Source organism: Musca autumnalis, unplaced genomic scaffold (genome assembly GCF_047663935.1).
Source record: "Musca autumnalis isolate F117 unplaced genomic scaffold, ASM4766393v1 scaffold_1, whole genome shotgun sequence".
In the NCBI taxonomy this organism is placed as follows: Eukaryota; Metazoa; Arthropoda; class Insecta; order Diptera; family Muscidae; genus Musca; species Musca autumnalis.
The window spans coordinates 76457074-76472621 of record NW_027411644.1 but is presented as its reverse complement, the minus strand read 5'-3'; the positions used below and the strand labels follow the sequence as shown (position 1 = coordinate 76472621).

The 15548-nt window shown below is 32.8% G+C and overlaps 1 protein-coding gene across 48 annotated transcripts in view; it reads right to left on the bottom strand.

Annotated features, from left to right (window-relative positions):
- Positions 1-3237: 3237 nt before the first annotated feature.
- The window catches only part of LOC141401555 (organic cation transporter-like protein), a 28807-nt gene continuing 16496 nt past the window's right edge, over positions 3238-15548 (bottom strand). For all 48 annotated transcript variants that reach the window (XM_073981953.1, XM_073982072.1, XM_073982078.1 and 45 more), the window contains 4 exons: positions 4406-4820; positions 3991-4235; positions 3515-3788; positions 3238-3456 (listed from right to left, as the gene is read on the bottom strand). In XM_073981953.1, coding sequence (XP_073838054.1) covers positions 3303-3456; positions 3515-3788; positions 3991-4235; positions 4406-4820 — 1088 coding nt within the window. In that variant the 3' untranslated portion in view covers positions 3238-3302. The remainder of the gene's footprint in view (positions 3457-3514; positions 3789-3990; positions 4236-4405; positions 4821-15548) is intronic.

Below are 15548 nucleotides of genomic sequence, written 5' to 3'. Positions count from 1 at the left end.
TGTTCTCCAGAAAAAGTTCTGTTTAGTAACATTTTCCCCCAGAAATTGTTTTGTTAAGTAGCATTTTCTCCAGAAGATGTCCTGTTAAGTAAAATTTTCGTTAGGAAATGTTCTGCTAAGTAACATTATCTGCAGAAAATTTTCTGTTAAGTAACGTTATCTCCAGGAAATGTTCTGTTAAGTAACGTTATCTCCAGACAATTTTCTGTTAAGTAACATTACCTCCAGAAAATGCAATGTTAAGTAACATTTGCTGTAGAAAATATTTTGTTAAGTAACATTTTCTCCAGAAAATGTTAATTTTCCCCAGAATATGTTTTGTTAAGTAACATTTTCCCCCAGAAAATGTTTTGTTTCTCCAGAAGATTTTTTTAGGAAATGTACTGCTAATTAACACTTTCTCCAGGAAATGTTCTGTTAAGTAACGTTATCTCCAGACAATTTTCTGTTAAGTAACATTATCTCCAGGAAATGCTATGTCAAGTAACATTTGCTATAGAAAATATTTTGCTAAGTAAAATTTTCTCCAGAAAATGTTAATTTGCCTCAGAAATTGTTCTGTTAAGTAATAGTTTCTGCTGGAAATTTTTTGTTAGGTAATGTTATCTCCAGACAATTTTCTGTTAAGTAATATTTTCCCCAGAAAACTATCTGTTAAGTAAAATTTTCCACCACAAAATGTTCTGTTAAATAACATTGGTAGAAAATATTTTCTTAAGTTACATTTTCCCCAGAAAATGTTTTGTTAAGTACCATTTTATGTAGAAAGCGATCTGTACAATATATCTTTTTTTGAGTAACATTTCAGCAGAAAATTTTCTGTTAAGTAAAATTTTATGTAAAAAATTTTCTGCTAAAGTTACTTTTTGTAGAACAAAATGTAGAAAATGTTCTGTGAAGTAATATTTGCTGTAGAAAATGTTCTGTAGGGTAACATTTGCTGTAGAAAATGTTCTGTAAAGTAACATTTACTGTAAAAAATGGTCTGTAAAGTAACATTTTTCATTCAAAATGTTCTGTGAAGTAATATTTGCTGTAGAAGATATTCTCTAAAGTAATATTTTCTGTAGGAAATGTTCTTTAAAGTAACATTTTCTTTTGAAAATGTGCTGTAGAGTAACATTTCCTGTAGAAAATGTTCTGTAAAGTAACATTATCTGTAGATGCTCTTTTAAATAACATCTTCTCTAAAAAATTTTCTGCTAACTATCATTTCCTATGGAATGTGTTATGTTATATAACATTTTCTCTAGAAACTGTTCTTTTAAATACAATTTTCTGTTAAATATTTTCTCTGCAAAGCAACACTATCTGAAGAAAATGTTCTATTAAGGAACAATTTCTGTAGAAAATGTCCTGCTAAGTAACATTTTCTCTAGAAACTATTTTGTTATATATCAGTTTGTGCGGAAAATGTTCTGTTAAGTATAATTTACCCAAGAAAATTTTCTCTTAGCTAACATTTTCTGTAGCAACTGTTCTATTAAATAAAACTTTCTCTAGACAATTTTTTGTTAATTTATATTTTCAATATATATTATATATTCATCCGAATATGTTCTGTTCAGGAATATCTTTTCCAGAAATTGTTCTATAAAGTACAATTTTCTGTAGAAGACGTTTTGTTTAGTTACGTAAAATGTTCTCCAGAAAATGATCTGTAAAATAACCTTTTGTCTTCAAACTTTTCTATTAAACACCATTTTTTGTAGAAAATTTTCTGTTAAGTAACATTTTCTGTAGAAACTGTTCTGTTGTGTAATATTTCCTCCAGAAAATGTTCTGTCAAATAACATTTCCTGACATTTACTTTAAAAAAAATATTAACATTTTGTCCAGAAAATGTTCTGTTATGTATTTTCCAGAATCTGTGATGTGAAGTAACATTTTCACTTGCAAAAATTTCGATAATCAAGCTTAACTCTAAAGGAGAAAATTAATAAAAATCATTAAAAAATTTCTAGTTTGTTTTTCAAAATAGTCAGGCTTAATCCCATAGTCGTTGTTTTAATATTTTATTAAACAACTTTAATTTATTAGTGGGACAAAAATTGGCGATGTTTACCAAGGGGTAAGGCAGGGAAAAACATTTTCTAATGTTCTGCTAAGAAACATTTTCTCCAGAAGATGTTCTGTTTGCCAACTTTTTTCCAGAATAAGTTCTATTAAGAAAGAAAATATGTTCTATTAAGTAAAATCTTATGTAGAAAATGTGTGGTTGAGTAACATTTTATATAGAAAATGTTCTGTTTTTAACGTTTTCTCGAAAAAGTAGTCTGTGAAGCAGCATTATCTCTGGAAAAATTTTCACTAACATGACATTCATATTAAAAATGTTAACTGACAGCATAGACAAATGAATTGTATAGACAACGAAATGCTCTCGCCAATGTTGTTAACATTGAGTTTGTTGACAGAAGACAAAGAAATACTCATGTTATGTGCTGTTAAACGAATCAAACAGAAAAACTCAAAATTGTTCGATGGCGATTTTTGGGGGAAAATGGAAAGATTTTCTTCTATGTTTCTATATAAGGATTAGGGTGGGGCGATTTGTGTGGAAGGAAAAAAAAACCTTAATGAGCCCTTCGCGTTTCTGTCCACTGGACCATATATCTACCGTGATAATCGAGCCTCCCGATTTTGACTTTAAGTAGTTTGCACATTCTTAAGGCCAAAACTGCCTGTAGGAGCGTTCCAATGCTTTTGCGATGTATTAGAGAGTTTTCAATTACTGTCTTGGCTACAATTTTTGTCTTTGTGTTGAATCGAAAATCTCAATGGTTTGGCTGTTATATGCCAAATTATCCAAAAAACGTCAATAAAAAACTTAAAGTCAAAATCGGAAGGCTCGATTTTCACGGTAGATATATGGTCCAGTGGACTTTTTTGCTCAGTTCAATCCCAGGAATCAGAAACGCGAAGGGCTCATTAAGGTTTTCAAATCGCCCCGGCCTAATAAGGATGTATGTAGATTTCGTTAAAAACTAACCCCATATAGTTTTTGTTAAAATAAAATGTTTATAAATTCGTGTTTATTGGCATTTTTAATTGAGTGGTTCTATCAGCAAACTCAATGTTAGCAAAATTGGTGAGAGCATTTCTTTGTCTATACAATTCATTTGTATATGACTGAATGTTTCCTAACTTTAAAATCGGCGTGTTTTTCATAACTTTAAATGCAAATATATCAATATTCATCACATTCATCCTCCTTCAACAAGTCCACGGTGTAAATATCTTTGGCAAAAGCTTTTCTTCTTGTACTATAAAATTACAAAAAATTCTGGTTTAGAATTCATCTAAAAGTATGCACTATTATCAGGATGACTGCTCGGTGCCACTGATGGTGTCAAAGTATCCACCGACTGTGTTCGCTTCTCCATAAAACTAAACATAAACCAGCGATCATTTTTACCAAAGTTTTCACCATCTTTGAGAGTAGTGGGAAGGGTCCTATAGAATATGAGTGAATGAATAAATATTTATTCATATCGAAATATATGTAACAGACCTGTTAAGAGTTTCCGGTAATAAAAGACATAGGCCAGCTCCCACCAAAGAAATGAATCCCAAAATTATTTCCGGTAAGGGGGAAAATAATTGCCGTGTATGTAGAATATATGAGCTGAAGAATGTAAAAGCATAACCCATAACATGCACTGCAGCCACACCTTGTCCTCGGACACATGTTGGTATTAGTTCTGTGGCATATTGAGCCCCCGAGTTGTAAGCGACAGTAACACCAAAACGTCCAATGACCGACAAGATAACAACCAATGTTACGTCTGTTAAGAGAAGAATAAAATAAATCTATAAAATATGCTCTACTGGGAGGCGCAGCTTTAATTTTAAATATTCCCTACTTTTATTTTTTTAGGTATTAGACTGTCTGACATTTTGATTTTCTTATCAACATTTATTCTAATTTGTACCTTTCATTTCAACCTTTAAACTCCAAACTACAAAAACTTTATCCCCTTTACTTACTCTGATCACTTGAATTTTCCACACTGCTGCGAAATAGTAGGGCGCCCGTACACGAAATGAATATACCACTCAGTAGCAAAGACATTGATGCCATGGCTTTACGACCGATACGATCTTGCAGAGCAATTAGAAGTAAACAGGCTGGCAAAATGGTTGTGGCACTCAATGAAAACATGACAAATGGTGAAATGCCAAGACCTTGTACGTTACGTGAGACAGCATCATAGCACAATGTAATCACCATTCTAAAGGCCAGGCGAAGATCAAAAGAAGGGGGAGGAGGGGTGGCCAACAGATCGCAACATCACGTTTCCGCCAAACATAATTGAACATTAATAACAGCTCATTAGCTATTAGAATTTTGCCTAAATGCTCATGCAGCATGAAGCGCATGCGCACACAACCATTTACTTACGATTTGAAAAATAATATCAAAGTATTACGCCTGAGACGTGGTGAGGCAAATAAACCCAAAAGATTTGGTTCCACTTTAGCTTTGGGCTGTAACATTTGGCTGCGCTTACACTCCTCGATGAATTCACCAAAAGCGGCATCATCAACAGTTTTGCCATTTATTTTGGCCACACGTCGTAGACACTCAACTGCTTGAACGTATTTCTGTTTAGAGATCAACCATTGAACACTTTCGGGTACAATGAAATAGAATAGGGGTATCATAACAAAGGGTATAGAGGTGGCCATTAGGAAGCCACGCCAAGACTGCATTAGCACGGCTATCCAAGGTGCGGCAATTGATCCCAGACAATAAAAGAAACCAATACAGATGCTGAGGCCGATGGTGCGCAGTGAAGGACGCAGATATTCCATAACTGTAAAAAAACAAAACGTTAATCAACAGGATAAAAGTGTTTGCATAGTGCTGTTAATAACATTGATAACATATAAAATGTAAACATACGGATTAACATAACATATGCCAAATGTTAACTAACAGAATATTTTCTGTGAAAATTTTTAAATAACAGTACGTTTTCTAAACAAAACTGTTAACTCACAGAGTATTTCCTTCAGCCAATGTTTATTAACAGAACATTTTATTTAAACACAGGTTAACTAACATAAAATTTTATAGATACAATTTTATCTAACTCCTATTTTTCTTTAGATAATGATAATTAACAGATTTTTTTAAATAACTAACAGATCAGTTTTTAAGAAAATGTTATTTTTTTCTGGGGAAAATATTAAATAATGTAACTATTCCTCGAACATTCTCTAACTAAAACATTTTCTAAAAAAAATGTTAGTTAAAAAACACTTTCTTGAGAAAATGTTAACTAACATAACATATTTAGGCTACATAACATTTTCCTGAGAAAATGTTGTTTAACAGGACATCTTCATAAGGAAATGTTAACTTACAGAACATTTCGTCGGTAAAATATTACCAACAGACTTTATAGACGGGAATAGCCATTTGTCGCTGGTTAATTCACACACATACGATCCGAACGCAAAGAAAGAGAGAGCAAATGTTCTTATTTGTTTTTGTTTTGTAGCTTGCGTGCATACAATCTCACTAACACACTGTCATAAATTGACAATGTTTTGAATACATTCACAATGGTTGCATCGCTATTCTTGGTCGGCACTGCTCTATATACGAGCTGTAGGACTCTTGATAGACAAGCTGCGGAGAGTTTTTACAGACGGGATGAAAGGACCCTCTATAGGCAAAATCAATAGGCTTCTTCCCCTCCGGGACCCCCATCAACACCCAAAATTTCGTGACGATCCGATCAAAATTGCGACCTGTAGCGTGATTTCCAAAAAAGTGGAAAAATGGGATGTATTACCGACTATTGCAATATCTCCGTTATTTGGTCACCTACGCCGACCTAGTTTGCATCATTGTAAAGATGGGATCTTCTACTTTCATAGTCAGGCTTTTCTTTTGAAAAGTCAATAACCAAAGTAGTGATATTCGTCATTATAATTAAAATCGCAAGAATGAAAATTTGGGTTTTATTTGCCACTATTGTAATATCTCCGTTGTTTGATCACCTACGAGAACTTACTTTACATCATTACAAAGGTGATATCTTCTACTTTTATTGTCAGGTCTTGCTTTTGGTATACCCTATATAGAAGCTGAGATATTCGATTTGCAAAAAAACTTTGTCTTCTTATCCACATAAGTTTTTTGCCCATTCCGACCCCTGAACATTATCCGACCATCACCAAAATCAATAGGCTTCTTCTCCTCCAGGACCCTCATCAACAACCAAAATTTCGTGACGATCCGATCAAAATTGCGACCTGTAGCGTAATTACAAGGTTTAGATGGACAGACGGACGGACGGACGGAATGACGGACGGACACACATAGCCAGATCGACTCAGCTCGTCGAGACATTCATTTTGGTATATATAAGTATGGGTCTACGACGATTATTTCGATGCGTTACAAACTTTTTGGGCAAAACCAACTTATAATACCCTCCCCACATAGTGGTGTAGGGTATAAAAATTTTGATTACAATTTAATTTTTTGTGTTATTTTTTTACAATTTCAAGTTCTATCGGGCTTAAAAAAACACCCTTTACAAAGCACACTTTGTAGGAATAAAAAACGGGTTATCGGCCAACATTTAAATACAAAAAGGATATAATAACGGGCCTAAGCATATTTATCTCTTTTATAATTGGAACCATGAATGTTAAATAAAGTTTAATTTAATCATTGCCCATCAATCCGGAAATCATTTCTGCAGTTAAGTCCCCTTCAGCAGTAGAAATGATGGAAAATGTTATTTCAATTCAACTCACTGTTCTAGTACGCTGTCAGTCGGCGAACCTCATGATAACACTTCAAATCTGTCATAAATTATTACAGCTGCGACCTGTTAGTATATGATGCATGTTATTTGTGCGTCACGCGTACTGAATTAAAAAAGATCAGATAATCTGAAGGAATTAGTCAAAAAAGAAATTCCCCAAAAATCCCCAAATATTTTTCAGATTTCCTCAACATTTTCCCAATTCCCCAAGCCGAAAATTTTTCCCCATTTCAAATAAAAATTCCCCAATTTGGGGAAAAATCCCCAATACTGACAACGCTGGCGTCAGGCACCATACTTTTCTATTGCATACTTTACGGGGTGTCATTGGGTGAGTGCATGCTTTTTCAATGGGTTGAATTGTGTGTGTGGAGAGAGCCTCGTTAAATGAGCGCACGTGGGCGCCCTCTCGCCTGACGCTGCTTTATGGAGTCTTTTTGCCGAGCTAGAGGGAGGCTTTTTAACGAGTGGAAGGTGCACTTTATAGGTGAGAAGAAATTAGGTTCATCGAGGGTCTTAAGGGAGTTCTTAACGACGTGCTGAGTGAAGTCTTTGTAGACGAGCTAATATCCTAGACAGTCGGCAGCGTTAATTTGCATTAACTGCCATAATTCAAATTAATTCGTGCATTATCCACATTCTTACTGCTCAAAATCAAACTGAATTTAAAGGGCATTTAGGTATTTCAATATGGCAATACCGTAAAAGAGAGCCTATATTCATATGAGGGAGAGGGCATATTCATGCTCTGAGACACAAGGAAAACTAAAAATTACAGTGCAAACAACAACAGCTGTTTCGTAAATGCAGAAACTGTCGTCTGTCAGGGTGAAATTAAATGCACATGTTAATGCATATTAACGCTGCTGTTTGTCTAGGGCATAAAGGAAGTCTTTACAGACTAGCTAGAGAGACTGCTAAGTGACAATTATTCAGAAATTTTTCTGTTACGTATCTTCTTCCAGAGGAAATGTTATGTTAGGTAACATTTTCTCTAGAAAATATTTTGTTTATTATTATTTTCTCCAGAACATGACACGTTAAGTAAAAAAATGTCTGTTAAGTAAAATTTTCTCTAGAAAATTTTTCTGTTAAATAACATTTTCACTAGAAAATGTTCAGTTAATCATACCTTTTACCGTTCAGTAACATTTTTTCCAGAAAATGTTTTGTAACGTAACATTTTCTTCAGAAATAATATTGTCTCCAGTAAATTTTCTTTTATTTAAAACTAGCAGACCCCGGTCCGCGTTGCTGGCCCGTCGTAATGAGTTTTAATGACAACTTTTTATCGACTTTATGCTTGAAAATTCAAAAATAGGTATTTTCTACCTCATTTCTTGGGTCTATTGTCAAACCGAGAAGGATTTTTTGTCTGTAACCTTTCTTTTCTCTTACGGACTTTGTCGGATTTTTTCGCCAATTTATGCTTTTTAGGATTTATTATCGTCCATGTCCCTGTCTTTATCCTAAAGCGATCTAATTTTAAAGGTTAAAAAGTGGTTAAATCGAATTCTCCCGCTTATTGAGACTTATATGTTTTAGCTTTTCATGGCTGATGGACCGTTGAACCTCACCATTCAAGTAAATTTGTAAATATATAGTTTTTTCTTGATCGGGGGCGCAACCACCGTTGTCTCGAAAACTAATTTGCAACCCGATGCACTCATAAGTTTAGCAAATATAGCGATTATAAAATAATAGGCCCCGAAATTCGTCTACAAATATATAGCATTTTGGACCACGGGACATTCCTGAACATTGTCTGAATATTAGCTTCAGTAGTTTTGGAAAAATAATGTTTTGAAAAGAGTGGGCGTGGTCATCAGTTTTCAAGATATAACATATTAAAAAAAGTAGGCCTGGTCTGGTATCTTGGCTCCAAATATGTACCTAGGGTGCACACAACTTCATTGCCTACCAAAATGTATGCCGAAACCGATATAATCATACATTTGGCTTATATATAGCGTTTAACAGAAAGGCATGGGGAAGGTACCCCACCTCTTCCGAAATTCATAATATATACATAACAACGGCAAACATTGAGCTTTTGTCGCAAATTTTGTGGAAATCCCTTCAGTAGTATTGGAGTTATGACATATTACAAAAAACAGGCGTGGTCGGGCCTATAGGCCCTAAAGAAGTACCTAGATTGTAGATTAATCCGTAAATTTTTAATCCGATACATGCATAATTTTTGCAAATATAACGTTTTTTAAAAATATCACATAGGGGAGGTACCCCGCTCCCTCTGGAATTCAATAAAATATGTAACCTGTTTTCGGGGGGCGTAGTAAACTTTTCTTTCCAAAAAACCTAAGTTGGGTTATGACAGCATTTGATTTTTATTTTTATTTTTATTCAAGAAAATATGCCCGTACATTCCCTGACATTTTCAGGAAAATCGGTTCAGTAGTTTTGTAGATGTAACATATTTTAAAAAGTGGGTGTGGTCAAGTCATTGGATCCTAAAAAAGTGGGTAAGGTCTTCCGAAATAGATACATTCGTAATTATTGTAAATATAACATTTTTAAAAAAGTAGGGTATAGGGGAAGTAGCCCGCCCTTCCGAAATTCAACTGAATTTGTAGCCTATTTTAAGCGGGGGCCATCCTTGTACATTCCCTGGCAATTTCAGGAAAATCGGTTCAGTAGTTTTTGTAGAAATGATAAAAATTGAAAATTGAAAAAAGTGGGCGTACATTTTCTTTGCATAAAAAAATATAAAAATCGGTCCAGCCGTTCTCAACTGATGCCATGACCAACGAACGACATTTGATTTTTATTTTTAAATACTTAAAAGTTTACACAAATCGCGATTTACTTGAAAATCCCTTCAGTAGTTTTGTAGATATAACCTAATTAGGAAGTGAGCGTGGTCGGATCTTGAGTCCCAAAATAAGTACGTAAGGTTGGAGACACAATCGCCATTGACTCGCAAATAAATTCCGAAACCGATACATTCGTATTTGTTGCAAATATTGCATTTTTGCAAAAATAGGGCATATGGGAAGTACCCGCCCGATCCGAAAGTCAAAAAATATGTAGCCTATTTTTTATCGGGGACCAACCCTGTATATTCGCTGAAAGTTTCAGGAAAATCGATTCAGTAGTTTCGTAGATATAACATATTTAAAAAAGTGGGCGTTGTCCAGTCTTAATGTCCCAAATAAGCACGTAAGGTCGGAGACACAATCGCCATTGACTCGGAAATTAATTTTCAAAGCGATACATTTGTAATTGTTGCAAATATTGCATTTTTACAAAAATAGGGCATAGGGGAGGTACCCCGCCCGATCCGAAATTCAACCAAATGTGTAGCCTATTTCAACTCTACATTCCCTGAAAATTTCAGGAAAATCTGTTGAGTAGTTTCGTAGATATAACATATTTATAAAAATGGACGGAAAAGTGGGCGTGGCCAATTTTTCTTTGCATAAAAACCTAAACTGGACTATGACTAACATTTCCACAAAAAACTATCCAAATCGCTCCAGCCGTTTTCAACTGATTCAATTACCAACAAACGACAATTGAGTTTTATATATAAAGATTTTCTCTGGTAAATGGTATGTAAAGTAACACCTTCTCCTAAAACATGTTGTGTTATGTACAATTTTTTCAGAAAGTGTTCTGTTAAGTAATATTCCCTCCAGATAATGCTCTGTTAATTAACCTTTTCACAGAAAATGCTAAGTAACATTTCTGTTAAGTAACACTTGCACTAGGAAATGTACTGTTGAGTATAATTTTCTATAGAAAATGTACTGTTAAGTAGCATTTTCTCCAGAAAATATTCTGTTAAGTAACATTTTCTCTGCAAAGTAACATGTTCTCCAGAAAATGTTCTGTTAAGTAATACTTGCTTTGGAAAATGCTCTGTTAAGTAACATTTTCTCAACAAATGCTCTGTTCAGTAACATTTTCTCAAGAAAATGTCCTGTTAAGAACACTTGCACTAGAAAATGTACTGTTGAGTTACATTATCTACAGAAAATGTACTGTTAAGTAGAATTTTATCCAGAAAATATTCCGCTAAGTAACATTTTCTCTGCAAAATGTTCTGCTATGTAAAAGATTCACTAGAAAATGTTCTGTTAAGTAATTTTCATTAGAAAAAGTTCTCTTTAGTAACATTTTCTCTGGAAAATGAACATTAAGTAACATTTTCTTTAGAAAATGTTCTGTTAAGTAACATTTTCTTTAGAAAATGTTCTGTTAAGTAACATTCTCTTTAGCAAATGTTCTGTTAAGTAACATTTACTTTAGAAAATGTTCTGTTAAGTAACATTTTTTATACAAAAAAGTCATATTTTCTATAAAAAAAATGTTCTGTTAGGTAACATTCTCTCTAGACAATGTTCTGTCAAGTAACATTTGCTGTATAAATGTCCCGTTAAGTAAAAATTTCTCCAGAAAATATTCTGTTAAGTAACATTTTCTTTAGAAAGTGTTCGGTGTAGTAAAATTTTCTTCAGAAAATGTCCTGCTGTATAACATTTGCTCCAAAAATGTTCTGTTAAGCAACATTTTCTTTTAAAATTGTGCTGCTAATTAACATTTTCTCTATAAAATATTATGTAATGTAACAATTTCCTTACACATTTTCTGCTAAGTAACATTTTCTCAAGAAAATGTTCTGTTAAGCTACATACATTTCCTCTACAAAATGTTCTGTTAAGCAACATTTTCTCTAGAAAATTTTCTGTTAAATAACATTTTCTCTACAAAAAGTTCTGTTAAGCAATATTTTCCCCAGAAGATATTCCGTTTAGTAACATTGTCGCCGAAAAATGGTTAGTTAATTGACATTTTCTCTAGAAAGTGTTCTGTAAGGTAACATTGTCTCCAGAAACTGTACTGGTATGCAACCTTTTCTCCAAAATGTATTCTGTTTATTAATGTTTTCTCCGTAAAATGTTCTGACAATTAACGTTCCCTCCAGAAAATTTATAGTTAAGTAACATTTATTCCACAAAGTATCTCTTAATTAACGTTTTCCCAAAAAATGCTTAAGTTGTATTTTCGCCAGAAAATATTCCGTTAAGTAAAATTTTCCTAAGAAAATGTTCTGTAAAGTAACTTTTCTTCAGGAAATAGTCTGTTAAGTAACATTTTCTCTAGGAAATCTTCTGTTAAGTAGCATTTTTTTTTAACATATTTAACATTTTCTTCAGAAACTCTTAAGTAACATTTTATCCACAAAAACTTTTGTTAAGTAATATATTCTGTAGAAAATACTCTGTTAAATAACATTTTCTGTACAAAATATTCTCCTAAATAAAAATTTCTGTTGGAAATGTTCTGTTAAGTAACATTTTCTATACAAACTGTTCTGTTAAGTAACATTTTTAATAGAAAATGTTGTGTTAAGTAATATTTTTAATAGAAAATGTTCTGTAAAATAACATCTTCTCTAGAAAATTCTCCTAATAAACATCTCCCCAAAATGTTTAATTACTTAATATTTGCCACGGAAAATATTTTGTAGCGTAACATTTCTCCAGAAAATGTTATGTTAAGTACAATTTCCCTAGAAAATATTCATTTTAATATATTTTTTTTTTTCAGAAAATGTTTTGTAACATTTAAACTAACATTTTTCTTGAAGGTGTTATGTTACTGAGCATTTTCTCTAGATAATGTTCTGTTAAGTAACATTTTTTGCTAAAAAAATTCTGTTAAATAACATATTCTGTAGGTTACATGTTCTCTAGAATTTGTTCCCTTAAATAACATTTAATCTTGAAAATGTTAACTAGCATTAATTATGTATGTATTCAACCGATTTTAACGATCAGATCCTGGAATTCATATATTACATTCCAGTTACTACTATTTATAATTTAAACCGTTTTAAAGCGATGTTAAATACACATACAGTGTTGGTCACACAATTAGCACACCCCACTACCAACATATATTTTGCCTAAAATTACCTTCAAAAGTAGTTGTATTGAATAAAGTATTTGCACTAATATATTCTCAGTAGTATGATTAAAGAATACAACGCAATATAGAAACTGAAACATAACTATCAATTTGACTAACCCCCAAAAATGTAAAAAATGTCCTAAATTCACTGGACACGTAATTAGCACACCTTAAAAGAATCACTAATATTGTGAATAGTTTCAATATTTTCGTCCATATTCAGTTTTAAATCCCTCTCGTTTGGGAATAAGTTCCAGTCTGCTAGTTATACTCTCCACCAGTCTCCGAAATTTCAGTGTCAGAAGGGAATTATATGGGGTACACCTTGGGTCCTAAAGACTGATGGAAATTTCAGTTTTTAGTGTTTTTTTTTATCGATTTTTGCACATGTAAACAAATTCAATGAGGCAAGTAGTTCATAGAAACATCAAATAAAACATCATATTCTTGTTCATCTCTGTAAATTTGCGAATAGTGGGATGTACCCACCAGCAGTGTGCATCGGTAAAATCCGTTTGACACAAAAATTTTCATTAAGAAACTGTAATATGATGCTTTGAGCTATTGATTATATAAATACTTATCCATCTGGACTGAATTTTACCGATATGTCGTGATGTATGCCACGATAAACCTACAGTGGTGTGAAAAATAATAAGGACACTTCAATCCATAACCAAGATTGCATTGAAAACTGACTAAAAAAGTGAAAATTACATTAGTTTATAAAATTTATTGTTTTCTTAAAATGTTAAGAAAAGTATTATACAAATATGTTGATTGCTTGTAACCATATTTTATTTATCTTTTATATTTTATGCGAATTGTCATAGTTTGGTGTGTGAAAAATAATAAGGACACTTCATGACATCTTTTAATAAGGACCAAACTTGAAAGAAATTAATGCAGGTTTTTACTAAATAATGGTAGATAAAGTGTTTCAGTCTCATTAATACTTTGTAGACGATCCTTTGTTTTCTAAAACGGAAGCGCATCGTCTGGGCTTCGAGTCGACCAAATTTTGGCACTTCTCTACTGGTAACGCGTCCTACGCAACCTGTATAAGTTGCCAAAGGTCGCCATAATTTGATGGACACTTTCCCCTGCTTGATTTTTTAACTTCATTCCACAACATTTTTCAATCGGGTTCAAATCAATGGATTGTATGGGCCATTCTAACAACTTAACTTAATTATCCTGGAACACATTTTTTTCATTTTGCCGTCATTTTTGGGTCATTAACCTTGCTGAAGACTCATTTGAGAGGCACACCCCCTTCAGCATACGGAAGCATTATATTTTTCAAAATTTCAATGTAATCTGGTGAGTTCAAAAACACTTTGAATACTGTATAGAGACCCCACAGCATAGTAAGAAAATGAGCCCCACACCATGCTGTTGCCTCTGCCATATTTAGACGCCTTCAGAGCATATTTTGGGTTATATTATTGATTTTTAGGTCTTCAACCCTGATAAACTCCTCTATCGGAACAAAAAAATATATTTGGTTTCATCACACCAAAGAATGGTACGCAATTTTTCTTAGACCAAGCGATGTGATTTCTAGCAACCTGTATTATTTGCTGAATATTTTTATACCCTACACCACTACGTGGGAAGTGTATAATTTTTCGATTAAAATGATACTTTTCTGAACCTGTAAGTTCTAATGTGGCCACCACAGAGTGTTTTAGGAGTTGTTGATGCGTTAAAATTAATATTTAAGTAGTTTTTCATTTGTTAAGATGTGGTAAAAGGATATTTTTTAATCATCGAATAACGCATTTATTATTACAGGTGCAATTTTTGAAATTCTGCTACGACTTTTATCTTTGAAGTTCACTTAGCTGCATCCTCCACCATTGTTTTTAAAGATTCTAAGCTTTTTCTGTAATTTTTCTGTATGAATTTCCTTCTTTATGTAAACATTTAATGATTTCTCGAATAGCGTGACAACAATGCGTATTTTTACCCATATTTGCAAAGAAAAACTTAAAAATACCGGTAGATTTAACATTTAATGAATAGAAATTAATTCATTTTTCACTTTTACTTACAGGAAAGAATCACAAATAAATAATATCAATTTATTTCTACTAAAACGAAAAACTGTCCTTATTATTTTTCACAGCAGAAATCACGGATTTTACGAAAAATATTTGTTTTGTATAAAAACTAAACAGAAAGAAAACAAAATCGTAACGGGATTTCTTATTGCAATACATGTACATTTTCAAAAACAAATTTCCATCGCAAATTCTTCCATTTGACACATTTTTTTTTTATTTTTTATTTTATTTATAAGGCAAATTTGAGATATTCTAGTGAGACCGCAAGATAATATGTTTCCCGGAGCTTAAAACGATTAAATATAAAATCAATAATCCAGAAAACATTTATCTTGAATAGTATATGCCTACTTTCATGGATTCTGACCACTTTCAGCAAACCTTAAAATCCTTTATTGTTAGAAAGGGGTTATACCTTTAAACATACGCATGTGCTACGTGTTCACCTAGCGCTTTGTTGACAGTTTTGTAGTGATAGGTCTTTGGTGTTATTCAGACTTGTAATTTTGAATAACAAATGGTGTTATAAGTTGATCCTTCTTTACATAAGGGTGCATTTTATTGATCTTCATTCTATAAACCCCTTCCAAATCGAAAATTTTCTTGAATGAATCATCTAACTTAAACACTTTTTGAAAAGTTTTTGCACTTTATAATTAAATTTCAGTAATCGGTTAACAATTCCAATAATTTCAGATCCAATTGTACATTTGTTTTTAAAGTTCTGGCGACTTTCTGACGTTTAGGTGTA